At 47.5% G+C, this 17,267-nt stretch overlaps 1 protein-coding gene across 2 annotated transcripts in view; it reads right to left on the reverse strand.

Moving 5' to 3' along the window:
• The window catches only part of SERPING1 (serpin family G member 1), a 17,335-nt gene extending 1,251 nt beyond the window's left edge, over window positions 1-16,084 (reverse strand). Inside the window, exons 1-7 of one of the 2 annotated variants that reach the window (XM_017498957.2) lie at window positions 16,012-16,084; window positions 15,400-15,472; window positions 13,162-13,669; window positions 11,674-11,808; window positions 8,756-8,959; window positions 8,420-8,559; window positions 1,979-2,198 (exon numbers count right to left, since the gene is read on the reverse strand). In XM_017498957.2, the coding sequence (XP_017354446.1) occupies window positions 1,979-2,198; window positions 8,420-8,559; window positions 8,756-8,959; window positions 11,674-11,808; window positions 13,162-13,669; window positions 15,400-15,450 (1,258 nt within the window). In that variant the 5' untranslated portion in view covers window positions 15,451-15,472; window positions 16,012-16,084. Of the gene's footprint in view, window positions 1-1,978; window positions 2,199-8,419; window positions 8,560-8,755; window positions 8,960-11,673; window positions 11,809-13,161; window positions 13,670-15,399; window positions 15,473-16,011 lie in introns of those variants that run through there. The other variant, XM_017498955.2, reaches the window with a different exon arrangement.
• Between the last annotated feature and the right edge of the window lie 1,183 nt (window positions 16,085-17,267).

Consider the following 17,267-nt stretch of genomic DNA (forward strand, 5'->3'; position numbering starts at 1 on the left):
TGAACCCAGGAAGCAGAGGTTGCGGTGAGCCGAGATCGCGCCATTGCACTCCAGCCTGGGTAACATAAGTGAAACTCCGTCAAAAAAAAAAAAAAGAATGCCTTTTGTGTTAATGAGGCTAGTTCTGTTGGCTCCCGGATGAGGGCTGGTCACCGGGAAGACAAAGCCATGATTAGAAGCTTCAAACTTTTTCAGCCCCACTCTCCATCCTCTGGGGAGAGGAGAGGAGCTGGAGACTGAGTAATAATCAATCATGCCTATATGATAAGCCTCCTAAAGTACAGGGTTCTGAGAGCTTCCAGTTGGTGAACACATACTTGTACCAGGAAGGCAGCAAACCAAACTCCACAGGATAGATGCTCCTGCACCCAGGACCCTTCCAGATTTTGCCCTATGCATCACTTCATCTGGCTGTTCATCTGTATCCTTTATTTAATCCTTTATATAATAAACCAGTAAACATTAAGTGTCTTAATGTTTTGTCAGCTATTCTAGCAAATGATGAAACCCTAGCAGGGAGTGGGAATCTCCAAATTACAGCTGGTTGGTCTGACGCACAAGTGACAACCCTGTCTTGCAACTGACATCAAAAACGGGGGGAAATCTGGTGGGGTTGAGCCCTTAAACTGTGGGATCTGATGTTATTTCCAGGTAGAGAGCATTAGAATTGGATTCAATTGTAGGACGCGCAGTTTGTGTCCCCTGAGAACTACAGAATTGCTTGGAAAACACTCCCACACCTATTTGGTGGCCAGAAGTGTTGAATGAAAATAAAAAAGAGGTTTGTTTTCCTATACAGAAGGCATATACAAGGAAATGACATCAAGTGTTAGGTGGTCAAGTTCTCTAACAGGAAGTGAAGTGACAGGGCTGGACATGAGATATAAGGTTAAAAAATGAGGCTGGGCATGGTAGCTCATGCCGGTAATCCCAGCACTTTGGGAAGCTGAGGTGGGCAGATCACTTGAAGCCAGAAGTTCAAGACCAGCCTGGCCAACATAGTGCAACCCTGTCTCTACTAAAAAACAAAAAAATTAGCTGGGCGTGGTGGTGGGTGCCTGTAATCCCTGTTACTTGGGAGTCTGAGGCAGGAGGATCGCTTGAACTTGGGAGGTGGAGCCTGCAGTGAGCCAAGATCATGCCATTGGACTCCTGCCTGGGTGACAGAGTGAGACTCTGTCTCAAAAACAAAGAAAAAAACCAAAAAAACAAAAACAAAATTTAGAAAATGGAGTCTCTGTTGCCTCTCGTAAACTCAGAAGCCTCCAGACCTGCACTTCCTAACAGCTGCTTGCATATGCCATGGCGTAGTTGACTGTTATGCAACGTCTCTGGGGAAAGACATCCATAATTCACCTTGGTTACCTGTCCCACTGTCCCACTGCTTATGTCACAAGGAACCACTGAAAAAACTCAGGAGAGGCTGGACACGGTGGCTCACGCTTATAATCCCAGCACTTTGTGAGGTCGAGGTGGGCGGATCACGAGTCAGGAGTTCGAGACCAGCCTGACCAACACAATTAAACTCTGTCTCTGCTAAAAATACAGAAATTAGCTGGGTGTGGTGCAGGCACCTGTAATCCCAGCTACTCAGGAGGCTGGGGCAGGAGAATCACTTGAACCCAGGAGGTGGAGGTTGCAGTGATCACGCTACTGCACTCCAGCCTGGGCAACAGAGTATAAAAAAAAGAAAAAGAAAAAACTCAGAAGGGCTGGAGACCTGCACCGGTGTTCTGGTTTGCCTCTGACTAGCTCGAGGATAAATCATGGAATCTTTGAGTAAGTCACATAAAGCTTTTGAGCCTCCATTTCCACAATGATCCAATGGGATAATAGCACCTACGCCTCTAACTTGCAGGATTTCAGGACAAACAAGATTATGGATGTAAAAAATATTCTAGAGAATGCTAACTGCATCTTAGGGATCCCCCTTTCTCCTCTGATTGCCTGGGCATAATCCCAAGCTGCCAGAGCTCACCCAATTTCTCCATGACTGACAGCATATCCTGGCTGGTCGTCACTTTGATGCGGGGCAGAGATAGGAGAGTTGGCTGGAACTTGGACATCTCCAGCTTCTTCGTGATGGCCTTGAAAACAGAGGGGTTGAGAGCCTGTTCCACGTCTTCAAGACGATGTTTCAGGTTCTGGGGTACCAGGATCACCAAACTCATATTGTGGGAGAGCTGCAGTTGCCCCACCTAGAAAATAAGAGATGCACCTTAACAGTCTTCCTACTGCAGCTCTCTCTTGGCCCTCACCCTCTGTGTTACAAAGCCATCCTGCAGTCTGCTGCCACAGTCTGTATTTCAACAAACAGCAGTCAGACCGAGGCTTCCAGGCTTTACCACGAAATGGGGATACCAGCTGGGTGAACAGTGCTGCTCTAACTCTGTGCGGGGGAAAGGCAGAAGGAGGAGCATGAGTTTCTGATCATACCCTGACTCTACCACTGATAAGCTATGTAATATGGGCAAGTGATGTGATTTCTCTGACCCCTGTTCCCTTCCTCCCAAATGTGTTGTGCATGTAGTATATAGCATGCCTAATGAACCACCAGAGTTAGCAGGTCAGCCCCTTTAAAAACTATCCATGGCTCTTCACTGCCTATGATATTAAGTACAAATCTTAGCATGGCATTCAAGATAGTTCACAGGATGATCTTAGCCTACCTTTCTGCTTTGCCATTAGAAGGACTTTCAACTGGTGGCCAGAAAAAAGTATGTAAGAAGTGCAGGATCCATGGTTTAATACAGGGGTTGTCAACTCAGAGTGAATTTGCCTCTCAGTGGACATTTGGTAATGTCCGGAGACATTTTGGTTGTCACAGCTGGCAGTGGGCAGGGAGAATGCACAAAGTGCTACTGGCTTCTAGCAGGCAGAACTAAGGATGGTGCTAAATTCTATAATACATGAGGCAGCCCCCTACAACAAAGAATTATCTGACCCAATATGTCAATAGTGCCAAGGTTCAGAAACCCTAGTCTAATAGGATATGAGACTGTCATGAAATGGTACTCTATAATTAAGGCTGAAAGAACAAAACGAACCTGGAAGAATGCAGAATTCAACTGGGCAATAAAGAAATTAACTGATGCCAGGCACGGTGGCTCACGTCTATAATCCCAGCACTTTGGGAGGCTGAGGCGGGTGGATCACGAGGTCAGGAGTTCAAGACCAGCCTGGCCAACATGGTGAAACCCCATCTCTACTAAAAACTATAAAAATTAGCCAGGCGCGGTGGCAGGCGCCTGTAATCCCAGCTACTCGGGAGGCTGAGGCAGGATAATCACTTGAACCTGGGAGGCTGAGGCTGCAGTGAGCTGAGATTGCGCCGCTGCCCTGCCTGGGTGACAGAGTGAGACTCCATCCCCCCCCCAAAAAAAGAGAAAGAAATTAACTGAAAGCAATCAGCAATCAATTGTTAGAACCTGAAAAATGGCCCAGAAGAAGTAGGTTGTAAGCCAATTTTGACAGAAGAGGATGGACATGGGGTCCCTGTTGACATAGGACTCAAGCGGATTTACTCATTTGAGTAGCATGTACCTTTCAAGTCCTATGTATGAACGTTGAATCTCTGACCAAAAATTTACCATGCTGTGGTCTTGAATTTTCAAGCCAGTAACCTCAGGGTACCTGAGCTGGTAAATCTCACCCCCTTCCTTGGGTAAATATTCTTAAGTACCAGGAAGATTTAGAATTTAGTATGAGAATGACAAAGGAAACCAACTTCATCCTGTTAAAACCAGGTGTTAAGTTCAGGGTAACTTGTCTGTTTGCTATTTAAAATAGTGACTGTTGGCCGGGCGCGGTGGCTCAAGCCTGTAATCCCAGCACTTTGGGAGGCCGAGGCGGGTGGATCACGAGGTCAAGAGATCGAGACCATCCTGGTCAACATGGTGAAACCCCGTCTCTACTAAAAATACAAAAAATTAGCTGGGCATGGTGGTGCGTGCCTGTAATCCCAGCTACTCAGGAGGCTGAGGCAGGAGAATTGCCTGAACCCAGGAGGCGGAGGTTGCGGTGAGCCGAGATCGCGCCATTACACTCCAGCCTGGGTAACATGAGTGAAACTCCGTCTCAAAAATAAATAAATAAATAAAATAAAATAGTGACTGTAATTTTTAAGAGAATCTAACATAGTAGTTTTATGCTTTTAAGCAAAGTTGTAGGATAATTTCATTAAGTATGAGAATGATATTGGAATGTTGGCTAGAAGTTGATTCACTCTTTAAATTTAATTTTCAGTTTACAAGTGAGCTTTAGGCGCTAGGATGACATGGCCAAGCAGGGGTGTAATCATGATCTGTCAGGTATTGAATGTGTTTAAAAAGAAAATCAGCTGGTGAGGTGGCTCATGCCTGTAATCTCAGCTACTTAAGAGGCTAAGGTGGAAGGATTGCTGCATCCCAAGGAGCTTGAGGTTACAGTAACTATGATTGCATCGCTGTACTCCAGACTGGGTGACAGAGTGAGACCCTGCCTGTTAAAACTACATTGAAAAAAAGAAAAAAGAAAATCAAGCATATTAAATTTTTAAAGAGAGCTTGAAATGTTTATGAGAGTATTAATTATGCTTGTAATAGAACAAATAGTTTAAAGGAGTTTAATCTGTTCAATATGGCAATTAATTCAAAAACAAATGAGAGTTAGTGTTTTTATATAAAAATCACCCTATTCTTTTTTTTTTCAAGATAGGGTCTCACTGTTGCTCAGGCTGGAGTGTAGTGGCAGGATCTTGGCTCACTGCAACCTCTGCCTCCTGGGTTCAAGTGATTCTCCTGTCCTAGCCTGCCGAATAGCTAAGATTACAGGCATATACCACCATAACTGGTTACTTTTTTTTTTTTTTTTTTTTGAGACGGAGTTTCGCTCTTGTTACCCAGGCTGGAGTGCAATGGCGCCATCTCGGCTCACCGCAACCTCCGCCTCCCGGGTTCAGGCAATTCTCCTGCCCCAGCCTCCTGAGTCGCTGGGATTACAGGCACGCGCCACCATGCCCAGCTAATTTTTCGTAGTTTTAGTAGAGACGGGGTTTCACCATGTTGACCAGGATGGTCTCGATCTCTTGACCTCGTGATCCACCCGCCTCGGCCTCCCAAAGTGCTGGGATTACAGGCTTGAGCCACCACGCCCGGCCTTTTTTTGTATTTTTAGTGGAGACAGGGTTTCACTATGTTGGCCAGGCTGGTCTCAAACTCCTGACCTCAGGTGATCTACCTGCCTTGGCCTTCCAAAGTGCTGGGATTACAGTCATGAGCTACTGTGCCCGGCCTATTCTTTTTTTGTGTTTTGAGACAGAGTCTCACTGTGTTGCCCAGGCTGGAGTACATTGGTATGATCTTGGCTCACTGCAACTTCTGCCTCCCAGGTTCAAGCAATTCTGTGCCTCAGCCTCCTGAGTAGCTGGGATTACAGGCATGCACCACCATGCCTGGCTAATTTTTGTATTTTTAGTAGAGACAGCGTTCTACCATGCCAGCGTTGCCAGGCTGGTCTCAAACCCTTAGCCTCAAGTGATCCACATTCCTTGGCCTCCCAAAGTGCTGGGACTACAGGCCACGAGCCACTGTGCCTGGCCAAATTATCCTACTCTTAATGTAGCAAGTTCAGCTTAAAATTAAAAGGCATAGGCTGGGAACAGTGGCTCACAGCTGTAATCTCAGCACTTTGGGAGGCTGAGGCTGGCAGATCACAAGGTCAGAAGATTGAGACTACCCTGGCTAACACAATGAAACCCTGGCTCTACTAAAAATACAAAAAATGAGCCAGGCGTGGTGGCACACGCCTGCAGTCCCAGCTACTCGTAAGGCTAAGGCAGGAGAATCGCTTGAACCTGGGAGGCAGAGAATGCAGTGAGCCAACATCGCACCTCTGCCCTCCAGCCTGGATGATAGAGCGAGATTCCATCTCAAAAAAAAAAAAAAAAAAATTAAAAGGCATAAGTAAAATTTTAATTTTGCATGTCAGTACATTAAATTAATTATCTGTTTAAACCTCAAGGAACTCTAAATAGTAGCTTTTGTGCACAAAACTGCTCTTCTTTCTTTGGCTTTAAAAAAAAACCTCGGGCTGGGCACAGTGGCTCACGCCTGTAATCCCAGCACTTTGGGAGGCCGAGGCGGACGGATCACTTGAGGTCAGGAGTTCGAGACCTTCCTGGCCAACATGGCTAAACCCTGTCTCCACTAAATATACAAAAATTAGCCGAGCGTAATGGCGGGCGCCTGTAATCCCAGCTACCTGGGAGGCTAAGGCAGGAGAATCACTTGAACCTGGGAGGCAGAGGTTGCAGTGAGCTGGGATTGCACCACTGCACTCCAGCCTGGGTGACAGAATGAGACTCTTGTTTCGAAAGAAAAACAAACAAAACTCAAAACTGGCTTAGGGAGATGGAAATTACTCTTCATATTATACCTCCCTTGTGCTTTGAATATTTATTATCTTATATTATATGTCCAGAATGCTCACCTTAACCTGTCACCTCACCTCAATGGCTACAACAGTCTGTTCCCAAGGAATTTTTACAATGATTTTTGGTTTAGAGTTTTGTGTGAGACTTTAAACATATTTTTAGAGAGGAAACACTTGTTCTTATGAATTCAAATGGCTACATTTAAACCTAACTTGTTAAATTCTTTTTTTAATTTTTTAATTATTATTTTATTTTATTTTTAAAGTAGAGATGGGGTTTCTCCATGTTGGTCAGGCTGGTCTCGAACTTCCAACCTCAGGTGATCCACCCGCCTCGGCCTCCCAAAGTGCTGGAATTATAGGCGTGAGCCACTGCACCCAGCCCACTTGTTCTTAATTCCTATTTTCTACCTAACATACGTGGCTTTAATTAACTATTCCAATTGATTAAAAAAACTCCTATTTATACCTCCCCCCACATATCTTGAATTTGAACAATGCCCTGGACCTGTCACATATATTCACTCTTCTGTGCCTTATCCACGCTATTCTGGTTCTGCTAAATGAGTCATGAATGAACAAATACATTAGATAGGAATGGATGGATGGGTAGATAAATAAATAAACTCCTTGGCCGGGCACTGTGGCTCACGCCTCTAATCCCAGCACTTTGGTAGGCCGAGGGTGTGGATCACTTGATGTCAGGAGTTTGAGACCAGCTTGGCTAACATGGTGAAACCCCGCCTCTACTAAAAATACAAAAATTAGCTAGGTGTGGTGGCAGGTGCCTGTAGTCCCAGCTACCTGGGAGGCTGAGACATGAGAATTGTTTGAACCTGGGAGGCAGAGGTTGCAGTGAGCTGAGATCGTGCCACTGCACTCCAGCTTGAGTGACAGAGTGAGACCCTGTCTCGAAAAATAATCCTCCCAATGAAGTCTTCCCGCCACTTTTACTAATTGAGTAGCTCCCTTTGGCACCCTCTATTTCATTCATTCATTGATTCAGCAAACACTGAATGAGCACCTATTACAGGTGGCATTGTTCTAGGCGCTCCAGATACAGAAACAAGACAGGTCCCTGTATTCAAGTAGAGAGACAATATCTTAGTGAGACAGACAATATCCGAAGCAAATAAATGATATAATTTCAGATGGTGATGGGTATCATGAATACAATAAAACAGCACTGATATCACAGGGTGAGAAGGAGGCTACTTTAAAGGCGAGAAGACTTTTCCACCAAGGTGACCTCTGAGCTGACACCCAATTGACCACAAGGAACAAGCTTTGTGACGATCTGAGTCAAGAGGGATCCAGGCAGAGAGGAAAGCTAAGGAAAGCTCCCAATGTGGAACCAAGCCTGGCACGTTCCAAGAACAGATCCTTTGTTTCTTGGCCAGGTCCTGAGACATTGTCTCTCATTGTTTTCTACCCCATAGGTCTGTGTTTTGTCGTCCTAACAAGGTGGAAACAGCTGGTAACTGGGCATGAGGTAAAATACTAATTGGAATCCACTGGGTTCCATATTTCGTCTTCTCTCCCTCCCCACTCATCAATTTATATTGTTCTATTTCTGCTAAGGCACTTAAGCCATTTAACACATGTGCGCACACGCACTTACCACATATATGCATGTACAAGGATATACTTATACACGTGTACACATGCATAGGCATGCTGTACAAGGTACACACATACACACAGGACTTGTTAAGCCACCAGGGTCTTCTGAGGAGTTGACTGGAAAAAGAAACGACTCACATTTTGCCATTTAATGTAGGAGAGGTACATGAAGAAACTTGAGAATCCTGTTTCCAGCCTAAAATATACAATGCCTTGGCCAAGGCTAGAGAAAGGAGAAGGAGAAAAGATAGAGTGAAAATACAGATGGAAGGGGTAGAAATGATGAATTTGTATGCGTGTGCCCCAAAATGATGGGACCACAGCAAAAAAAAGTCAGGAGACTCAAGTGGGTTTCACACAGGAGAAGGAAAGGTCAAGAACTTACCTTGGCCTTCAAAGTTTGGTCAATGAAATGGGCCATAGGGTACTTCTTGCTGTTCATCATGAGCACTTTTATAATTGAGTTTTTGAAGTGAAAGGGTTCCATCCTGGTTTTGGTGGGATCAAATTTTGTCTTCCACTTGGCTAGAGGGAAGAGGTGGGGAGGGTTGCTCTAATGCAGGTAGGGAAAGGATGAAGAGGAGCTAAAAGCCTTGTTAGCAGAGAGTGGGGCAGGGACATTGAGATTGGATTGTAGAGCTTGGGGTTAGGCGAGGGTTTGAAGCCAGGAAGGGAAGAAAGACCCAAAATGGGAAGACCAACTGGCCAAGTGCCCCCTTACCACTCAGGTAGACAGCATTCAGGAGGACAAGGCGGGTGTCAACGGGCAGGCTGTCTAGCAGCTGGCTGATCTTGTTGTTGGTATTCTGGGCCACCCAGGTGTTGATGAGCTCCAAGTTGGCATCACTGTTATTGCCCAGGCCTCTGGGGCTGCTGCCGTACAGGCTCTGAGAGGCATTCACGAAGGTGTCCCTTATGGCCAGGTCTGGGGGTATGTCGAGAAAGGGAGGCATGAGACTCCTAAACATGTCGTTCCCTTCCACGAGCAAGATTTGAGAGTTAGTGTGCCTCCCATGGCTCTGTCTGCTCACTCTAGTGAACATAGCATGGCGGAGCAGGGTCCCGTCCACTCCTCTTACAGATGTGGCAATGAAGCTCAAAGAAGGCAAACCCGGAACCAAGAACAGGAGAAGTAGCCCTGGGCCCCTGCTGCCTCCGCTTGCTATGTGACTATGGCTCAGCAAGATAATCTTTTTGAGATATTAACTTCCGGCTGGGCGCGGTGGCTCACGCCTGTAATCCCAACACTATGGGAGGCCAAGGCGGACAGATCACGAGGTCAGGAATTCCAGACCAGCCTGACCAACGTGATGAAACCCCATCTCTACTAAAAGTACAAAAAATTAGCCAGGCATAGTGGTGCGTGCCAGTAATCCCAGCTACTTGGGAGGTTGAGGCAGGAGAATCACTTGAATCTGAAAGATGGAGGTTGCAGTGAGTCACAATATGCCATTGCAGTTCCAGCCTGGGCGACAAGAGCAAGGGTCCATCTCAAAAAAAAAAACAGGAGATATTAACTTCCATTTGCCTCTATTTTCCCTCTTTTTGTCCTTAATTCAGCATGGAATAGACTCTGTTTCCTGACCTTGGTGGAAGTTTGTGACAAAACTTCCTGACTTTTGCTCTCCAAAAACCTTCGGTCCACTGAAAAAAAAAAAAGCATTTGGCCGGGCGAGGTGGCTCATGCCTGTAATCTCAGCACTTTGGAGGCCAAGGTGGGCAAATCACCTGAGGTCGGGAGTTCAAGACCAGCCTGACCAACATGGTGAAGCCCCATCTTTAAAAAAAAAAAAAAAAAAAAATCATTCAAAAGATAATTTTTCCAGGACTAAGTAGATTAAAGATATATTCCCAGCTGGGCATGTTGGCTCACACCTGTAATCTCAGCATTTTGGGAGGCCAAGGAGGGGGATCATTTGAGGCCAGGAGTTCAAGACCAGCCTGGCCAATATAGTGAAACCCCATCTCTACTAAAAATACAGAAATTAGCTGGGTGTGGTGGCAGGTAATCCCAGCTATAATAATCCCAGCACCTGTAATCCCAGCTATTTGGGAGGCTGAGGCAGGAGAATCACTTGAACCCGGGAGGCTGAGGTTGCAGTGAGCTGAGATCGTGCCACTGCATTCCAGCCCTGGACGACAGAGAGAGATTCCGTCTCAAACAAACAAACAAAAAAGATATTTTCTCAGGCTTTGCTGATGCCTAAGTACAACATAAGACCAAGAACCTTCCTTGGCACAGCTCCAGGGTGCAGCTAGATGGGAATAGAAGCCATAACATATTGAATGTTGTTACATTTTTCTCCAACCTAGCCAGACAGCAGATAAAGCTGAGTTATAGCTTTGTAAGTAATAAATAAGTGCAACATTTCTTGAACTCCTCTGAGTCATATTTTTCCCACATCTAGAAGGGGGTATTTTTTAGATGATGGGGTGAGAGGTGAATTTTTTAAATTTATTTTTGTTTTTTATTTTTATTTTTTAAATTTATTTTTATTTTTTAGAGACAGGGTCTTACTCTGTCATCCAGGCTGGAATACAGTGGCATAAACATAGCTCACTCTAACTTCGAATTCCTTGGCTTTAGCAATCCTTCTGCCTCAGTCCTCAGTAGCTGGAACTACAGGCATGCACCACCACACCCAGATAATTTTTAAAATTTTTTGTAGACATGAGATCTCTCTATGTTGCCCAGAGGCTAGTCTCGAAATTCTAGCCTCAAGCAATCCTCCTATGGCGGCCTCTCAGTGTTGGAATTACAGGCACCACTGCACCAGACCTGAGTATTGCTTTTGTAGCTTTAAACAACAACAACAACAACAACAAAAACTGCACATTAAAAGGTGTTTCCCTTTTTTAAAAAAGGGAGGTGGGTAGATTAGTTCAATGGTTATCAAACGTTTTAAAGCAGGAGAATGGTGGGTTTTTGTTTTGTTTTGTTTTGTTTTGTTTTTGAGATGGGAGTCTTGCTCTGTCACCTGGGCTGGAGTGCAGTGGTGAGATCTCAGCTTACTGCAGCCTCAGTCTCCCAGGTTCAAGCAATTCTTCTGCCTCAGCCTCCTAGGTTCAAGCAATTCTTCTGCCTCAGCCTCCTTGGGTAGCTAGGATTACATGCACGCGCTACCACAGCTGGCTAATTTTTGTATTTTTAGTAGAGACAGGGTTTCATTATGTTAGCCATGCTGGTCTCGAACTCTTGACCTGAGGTGATCTGCCCGCCTTGGACTCCCAAAGTGCTGGGATTACAGGCATGAGCCACCATGCCCAGCCCCACCCTGTACCCAAATTTTTTTTTTTTTTTCAAATACAGACTGGGTTTTGCCACGTTGCCCATTCTGGTCTTGAAGGCCTTGGCCTCCCAAAGTGCTTAGCATTACAGACGTGAATCACCGCCCCTGCCCAGTTATTTTTATTCTAAAGGAGTTAATGAATGCAAGAGACTTGCCTAAGGTCTCACTAGAACAACAATCCAGTTCCTGGAGTCACCTGATGCTCCTGCCAAGGTCTTCACCTGCTCTGCAGTCCACCCCTGATACTCGAGCTCCAATATTCCCCCTGTCCTTTCCCCAGTGCTGGGACCCCCTTCAGAGTCCTCTCAGGACCTTTCTCTGCAGACACTGCCCCTTCCTGGGTACTCACCTGGGCTGTGGAAGATCTGAGAGACTGAGGTGACTCCTTTGGTTGTAAAGGCCTTCAGGGCCTGGTGGACACAGGTGAAGTCCTTGGGGTAGGAGAGGACGCTCTCCAGGTTTGTTTTGGTGTTGTCCCCAGCCCCTGCAACAAACGGCAGAGATTAAGGGTACCTGCAGGATGAGCTGGGGATGTTTCTTGGGAATGAGGGTTGGGGACCAGGCTGGAATGGAGGGTGTTCTGTGCTTTGGAGGGGATCACAGATCATCTGAGCTGGAAGTGTTTCTTTTCTTTTTTTTTTTTTTTTTTTTTTTTGAGACAGAGTCTTGCTCTGTTGCCCAGGCTGGAGTGCAGTGGTGCAATCTCAGCTCACTGCAATCTCCAACTTCCAGGTTCAAAGGATCCTCCCACCTCTGCCTCCCAAGTAGCTGAGACTACAGGCATACACCACCATGCCTGGCTAATTTTTGTATTTTTAGTAGAGACAGAGTTTCAACACTTTGGCCAGGCTAGTCTTAAACTCCTGCCTTGGCCTCCCAAAGTGCCAGGATTACAGATGTGAGTTACCGTGCCTGGCCAAGAAAGATTCTGTAGCCTTCTTAGGATTCCCCCTGGGGAGTAATAGCTCACTCTCCACTGCTTGTAGTCATTTGTTTGTGCCATTCCTAGGGTAATTACCCAATGGGACTTGACAGTAATCCCTCAGGATGGCAGAGGATCCACATTTTTTTGACCTCCCACTAAGTCAGGCACTAGGCTATCTGCTTCTTAATCTTTTGAGGTAGATAGCATCATCGCTATTTCACACAAGAGGAGTCAAGGCTCAGCGTGCTTACAGTGATCTGCCTAAGGTCACAGAGCTAGAAAGCCATAGTGCCACAATCTATTCTAGGTCTATCTCTGATGATTTCATCTTTTTTTTTTTTCTTTTTTGAGACAGTCTCGCTCTGTCGCCCAGGCTGGATTGCAGTGGTGTGATCTCAGCTCATGGCAACCTCCACCTCCTGGGTTCAAACAATTCTCCTGCCTCAGCTGCCCAAGTAGCTGGGATTACAGGCATGCACCAGCATACCCCACTGATTTTTGTATTTTTAGTAGAGATGGGGTTTCACCATGTTGGCCAGGCTGGTCTCAAACTCTTGACCTCAGGTGATCCACCCACCTTGGCCTCCCAGTGTTGGGATTACAGGCATGAGCTACAGCACCCGATTTCATCTTTCTTATTACCTCTCCTTGCTGTGAAACATGGTTAGTGGCTGGGACCTTATTTTACATGTTCTTGTACAGTCATAGGGTTTTACAAGCAATCGTGCCTATTAAATCATTGTTAAATGATGGAGTGTTCAAGAATCAAAGGATACATCGCTCTACCCCACCACTATATATAACCCATTTTTACAGCTCTTCCCAGAGGCATGGTTTTGTAAGTGTCTGGGTTGGTGACCATCACGGGAGTGTCGAGCAAATGACGTGGAAAGAATTCAGTCAGGGTCTTACCGAGCAGGACCTGGGTGAGGAGGCTGGCGATGCTGAATGGGGAAAAAACCATGTTGGTCTCTGCCTTCTTCATTGCTGAGAAGGCGTGGTAGAGTTTCAGGGAGAAATCTATCAAAGCATCCCCCAACATGGCCTCTGCTGAATGACTCTCCAAGTCAGAGCAGAGAGTAACAGGTCCTGGGCAGAAGGGCCCAGTAGTGGGCTGGGTAGGAGAATCTGTGGGAAGCTGGGTAGTTGATTGGGTGGGTTGGGGGCTAGGTTCGGTGGTGGGTTCATCAGTGGTGCTAGCTGTTATTTTGGTGGCTGAATTGGTTGTTGAGTTGGTTGTTGGCATGGCTGGATTGGTTGTTGAGTTGGTTGTCGGCAGGCTGGAAGTTGCCAGGATGGGTTCAATTAATGGACTCTTGGAGGTATCTGCCACTGTTTTCTTCCCTTCACTTCTCCCTTGTGAACTCTCTGGATCACTGGAGCTGGAGCTGGCAGCAGTTTGATTTGAGGAGGCTGCATCCTGTGGTTCAAGAAACTGAGGTTCATTTTTTCTTTCTATGAGCCACAGTCCCCTAAAATACTCAAAGCAAGAAGAGAAGGGGATGTGGAAAATGTCCTGTACCAGAGAGTAATTTCTGAGACAGTGTGGTGGGTGAGCAGCCTGTCTTAGAACCACCACCACTAATTCCTCAGAGAAGGGGCAATCCATGGTGACATTGGAGGTGCAAAGGAATGTGCTCTGTAGAAGAGGAGGGACAGTCAGGGACTCTGTAATCTCTGACCAATTACTGCCCTGTAGGAAGCTGTTTTCCAAGCAGTGAAGCTGAGTGTCAATTGCCATTTATCTATGTTCTTGTAATTTCCTGTAAATATCTACCTGTTTGACTCACTTGCTTGGCTAATACGGACATTAGAACTTGCGGCCCTTGCTTTAGAACAGTAAATTTTCAAATTGTGGGTTGCGACCCATTGGTGGGTGTGGAAAAACAATACACATTAGAAAGGGAAAGAAGGGAGGGAGGGAGAGAGAAGTAGTATAGGCCAGCGGCTCTGAAACAGTTTTGACTCCCAGGGGTATTTTGACTCTGGAGGCATTCTTGGTTGTCATAGGGAGACAGCAGGGAAGATGCTACCAGAATCTAGCATACTACAAAACATCCTAAGATGTAAAGGGTAGCCCCTCAGCAGTGAATTATCCAGCCCCAATGTCAACAGATCCTCAGCTCAGAAACCATGCATTAGCCCCATTTCAGAGGTAGAGAAACTGATGCTGACACTTTTTTTTTTTTTGAGACAGAGTTTTCCTCTGTTGCCCAGGCTGGAATGCAGTGGTGCGATCTCAGCTCACTGCAACCTTTGCCTCCCGGGTTCTAGCGACTGTCCTGCCTCAGCTTCCCAAGTAGCTGGGACTACAAGTACATGCCACTGCGCCCAGCCAATTTTTGTATTTTTAGTAGAGACGGGGTTGCACCATGTTGGCCAGGATGGTCTCGAACTCTGACCTTGTGATCCGCCAGCCTCAGCCTCCCAAAGTGCTGGGATTACAGGTGTGAGCCACTAACTAGTCCAGGGTCTCACAGAAATGGGAGAAACAGCTAGGGGTCAAAACGAGGTCTCTGAGTCCCAACTCTCTGCTCATAGCTACATCATCTGCTGAGTATGTGATGCCAACTTGCACATCTCCCGTACTTCTTAGCCTTATTTCTAGTCCACGACCTACCAGACCACTGGGACCTCTCGCTGCTATTGACGCCCACCCAGACCCAGGTATGTTTGCTACCATTCCTCCCTGTCTTCACAGGCCCTGGCCTGGGACCACAGCCTGTGTCACAGCAGCCAAACCTCCCACAGCTCTTTTCTACAGCAAACTCTTCCTTTGATATCACAAAATGTTCCCCATCTCTTTGCCCTATGTGATCCTCCTGCCAAGCCCATTTGGGGGACAGGGTGGGATCTGTTTATTCAACATTTTATAAATCAGGAGGAGCAGGCTGGGAAAAGTGAGTTGCTCAAGACCACGCAGCGCAGCTCCTGCGTGGCCCGCCAAGATTAGAACCTGCATCTGTCTGAGTCCTGAGCTCTTTCCACCATCTACGAGTGCGGGTGCAAGGATCACACTCGCTGATCCCAAAAGGAGAGCTCCTCATTCTCTGGAGCCTGAAGGGTTAATCCTCAGCCACCGCCCCCACCCCGCGCCATTCCTCCTCCCCGTCTCCACCCCCGTCCCCCATCCCACAAGGGACCACATACCCCAGCCAGCAGCAGCAGCAGGAGGGTCAGCAGGGTCAGCCTGGAGGCCATCTGGGCGGCGACGTCAGCGGACCTGCGGAGCCAGCCAGCATCGGAGCCAGCTCCTAGCCGGGGAGCCCAGGGAGCCCGGGGGGGCCCCCACCCCCTCCCCGCGCGGGGCCCGCCCCCATTCCATCCCAAGCCCCAGCCCCTCTCAGCGAATTCCCTCCTCCTCCCTCTCGGGGCCACCTTCTCCCTGGCTCCTCCCTCTGTTTTGTTTTCCCCAAACCGCTTCCCTTTCCCGGCACCGGCTGGCCCTTCCTCTCCCCGCGGGCCCGGGTCTCCGTCCATCTGTTCAGTCGGAGGGGAGGTTTGGGGGCGGGGGGTCCTGCTTTAACCAAACAATGAGGCCAGAGGCGTGGGGGAGGGGAAGTCCAGAGGGGCTGAACACAACAGGCCTGAGGCGGGAGGGGCTGGGGGAGGAGAAGGCAGAAGTCCCAGGTGGAAGCAAACCTATGGAGACCACCGAGATCAAAGGGAGGAGGAAGGCGGGGGTGAGGAGACCCCCTCCCTGGACCTCTTCACCCCACGCTTTCCACCCTACTCCCCACCCTTGCCCAGCACCAAACCTACTCCAAACTCCTGGTCACCAGGCAGCTCCAGTGCAGACTGACTAGAGAGCCCCGCAGGGTCAGGGAGGGTGGGGTGTGGGGGGGCAGTCTTAGCTATTGGCTGGCCCAGGACACTGCCCCGTTACAAATTAAGGATGATTGATCGCTGGTGTGAGTTCCTGTAAATCAGGATGGGACGGGATGGGGCTGAGTGCTGGGTCCTCCTTGTGCCTCAGGCCAGGAATTTAGCCGAAATCCCCTGGTGGGTGGGGTGAATGGGAAAGCTTGAGGGCAGCTCGCAGCTCTCCTTGCAACCAAAGCTTCCCCGGGGTCTTCATGGGTAACAATAAAAACAGCACGTACACAAAATGTGCTCCGCAATTTTTAAAGGAATGAGCATGTTGGACATTGCTCTTCTCCCTTGATCCTCAAAGTAACCCTTTGGAAATAGGCCCCATTGTGCCCGTTTGATAGTTCAGAAACTGAGCCTTAGAGCAGTGAAATGTCCCGCCCCGGTCACCCTCATTTGGAGAAGCATCCTGAAGCTGAATCCCTGCTTCCATCTCTTCTGTGCCCTGTAGGTGTTCTGTCATTCTTTGCTCTTAAGAGACCCATAATCTGTAGTTCTGTCTTGTATAACAGACAAGGGATGAGAGGCACCCAGCTCAGAAAGCATTCACCTTAATTAAAAATTAAAAACTGGTCGGTTGTGATGGCTCACATCTGTAATCCCAGCACTTTGGGAGGCCAGGGTGGGGGGATCACTTGAGGTCAGGAGTTTGAGACCAGCCTGGCCAACATGGGGAAACCCTGTCTCTACTAAAAATGCAAAAATTAGCTGGGCAGTGCTGGCACGCATGTGTAGTCCCAGCTACTAGGGAGGTTGCAGTGAGCTGAGATTGCGCCACTGCACTCCAGCCTGGGTGACAGAGCAAGATGTCTCAAAAAACAAATAAATATTTAAAAACCTAAAAGCTGGGGCGTATGTGTTTGTGACTAGGGCACCACCATAGACCTAGCTGGCTGTGTGAGCCAGCCAGTTGCTTTCCCGCTTGACATCTAGCTGTCCTCAACATCTAGCTGTCCTCTCAGGGTTGTCAGATAAAATCAGGAAGTAGGCAGGTTTGGTGGTTCATACCTGTAATCCGAGTCCTTTGGGAGGCTGAGGCTGGAGGATCCCTTAAGCCTACAAGTTTGAGGCTGCAGTTAGCATTTATCACGCCACTGCACTCCAGCCTGGGCAACAGAGTGAGATGCTTGCTGTCTCTAAAAAAAAAA

The sequence above is a fragment of the Cebus imitator genome, unplaced genomic scaffold, assembly GCF_001604975.1.
Source record: "Cebus imitator isolate Cc_AM_T3 unplaced genomic scaffold, Cebus_imitator-1.0 Scaffold253, whole genome shotgun sequence".
NCBI lineage: Eukaryota > Metazoa > Chordata > Mammalia > Primates > Cebidae > Cebus > Cebus imitator.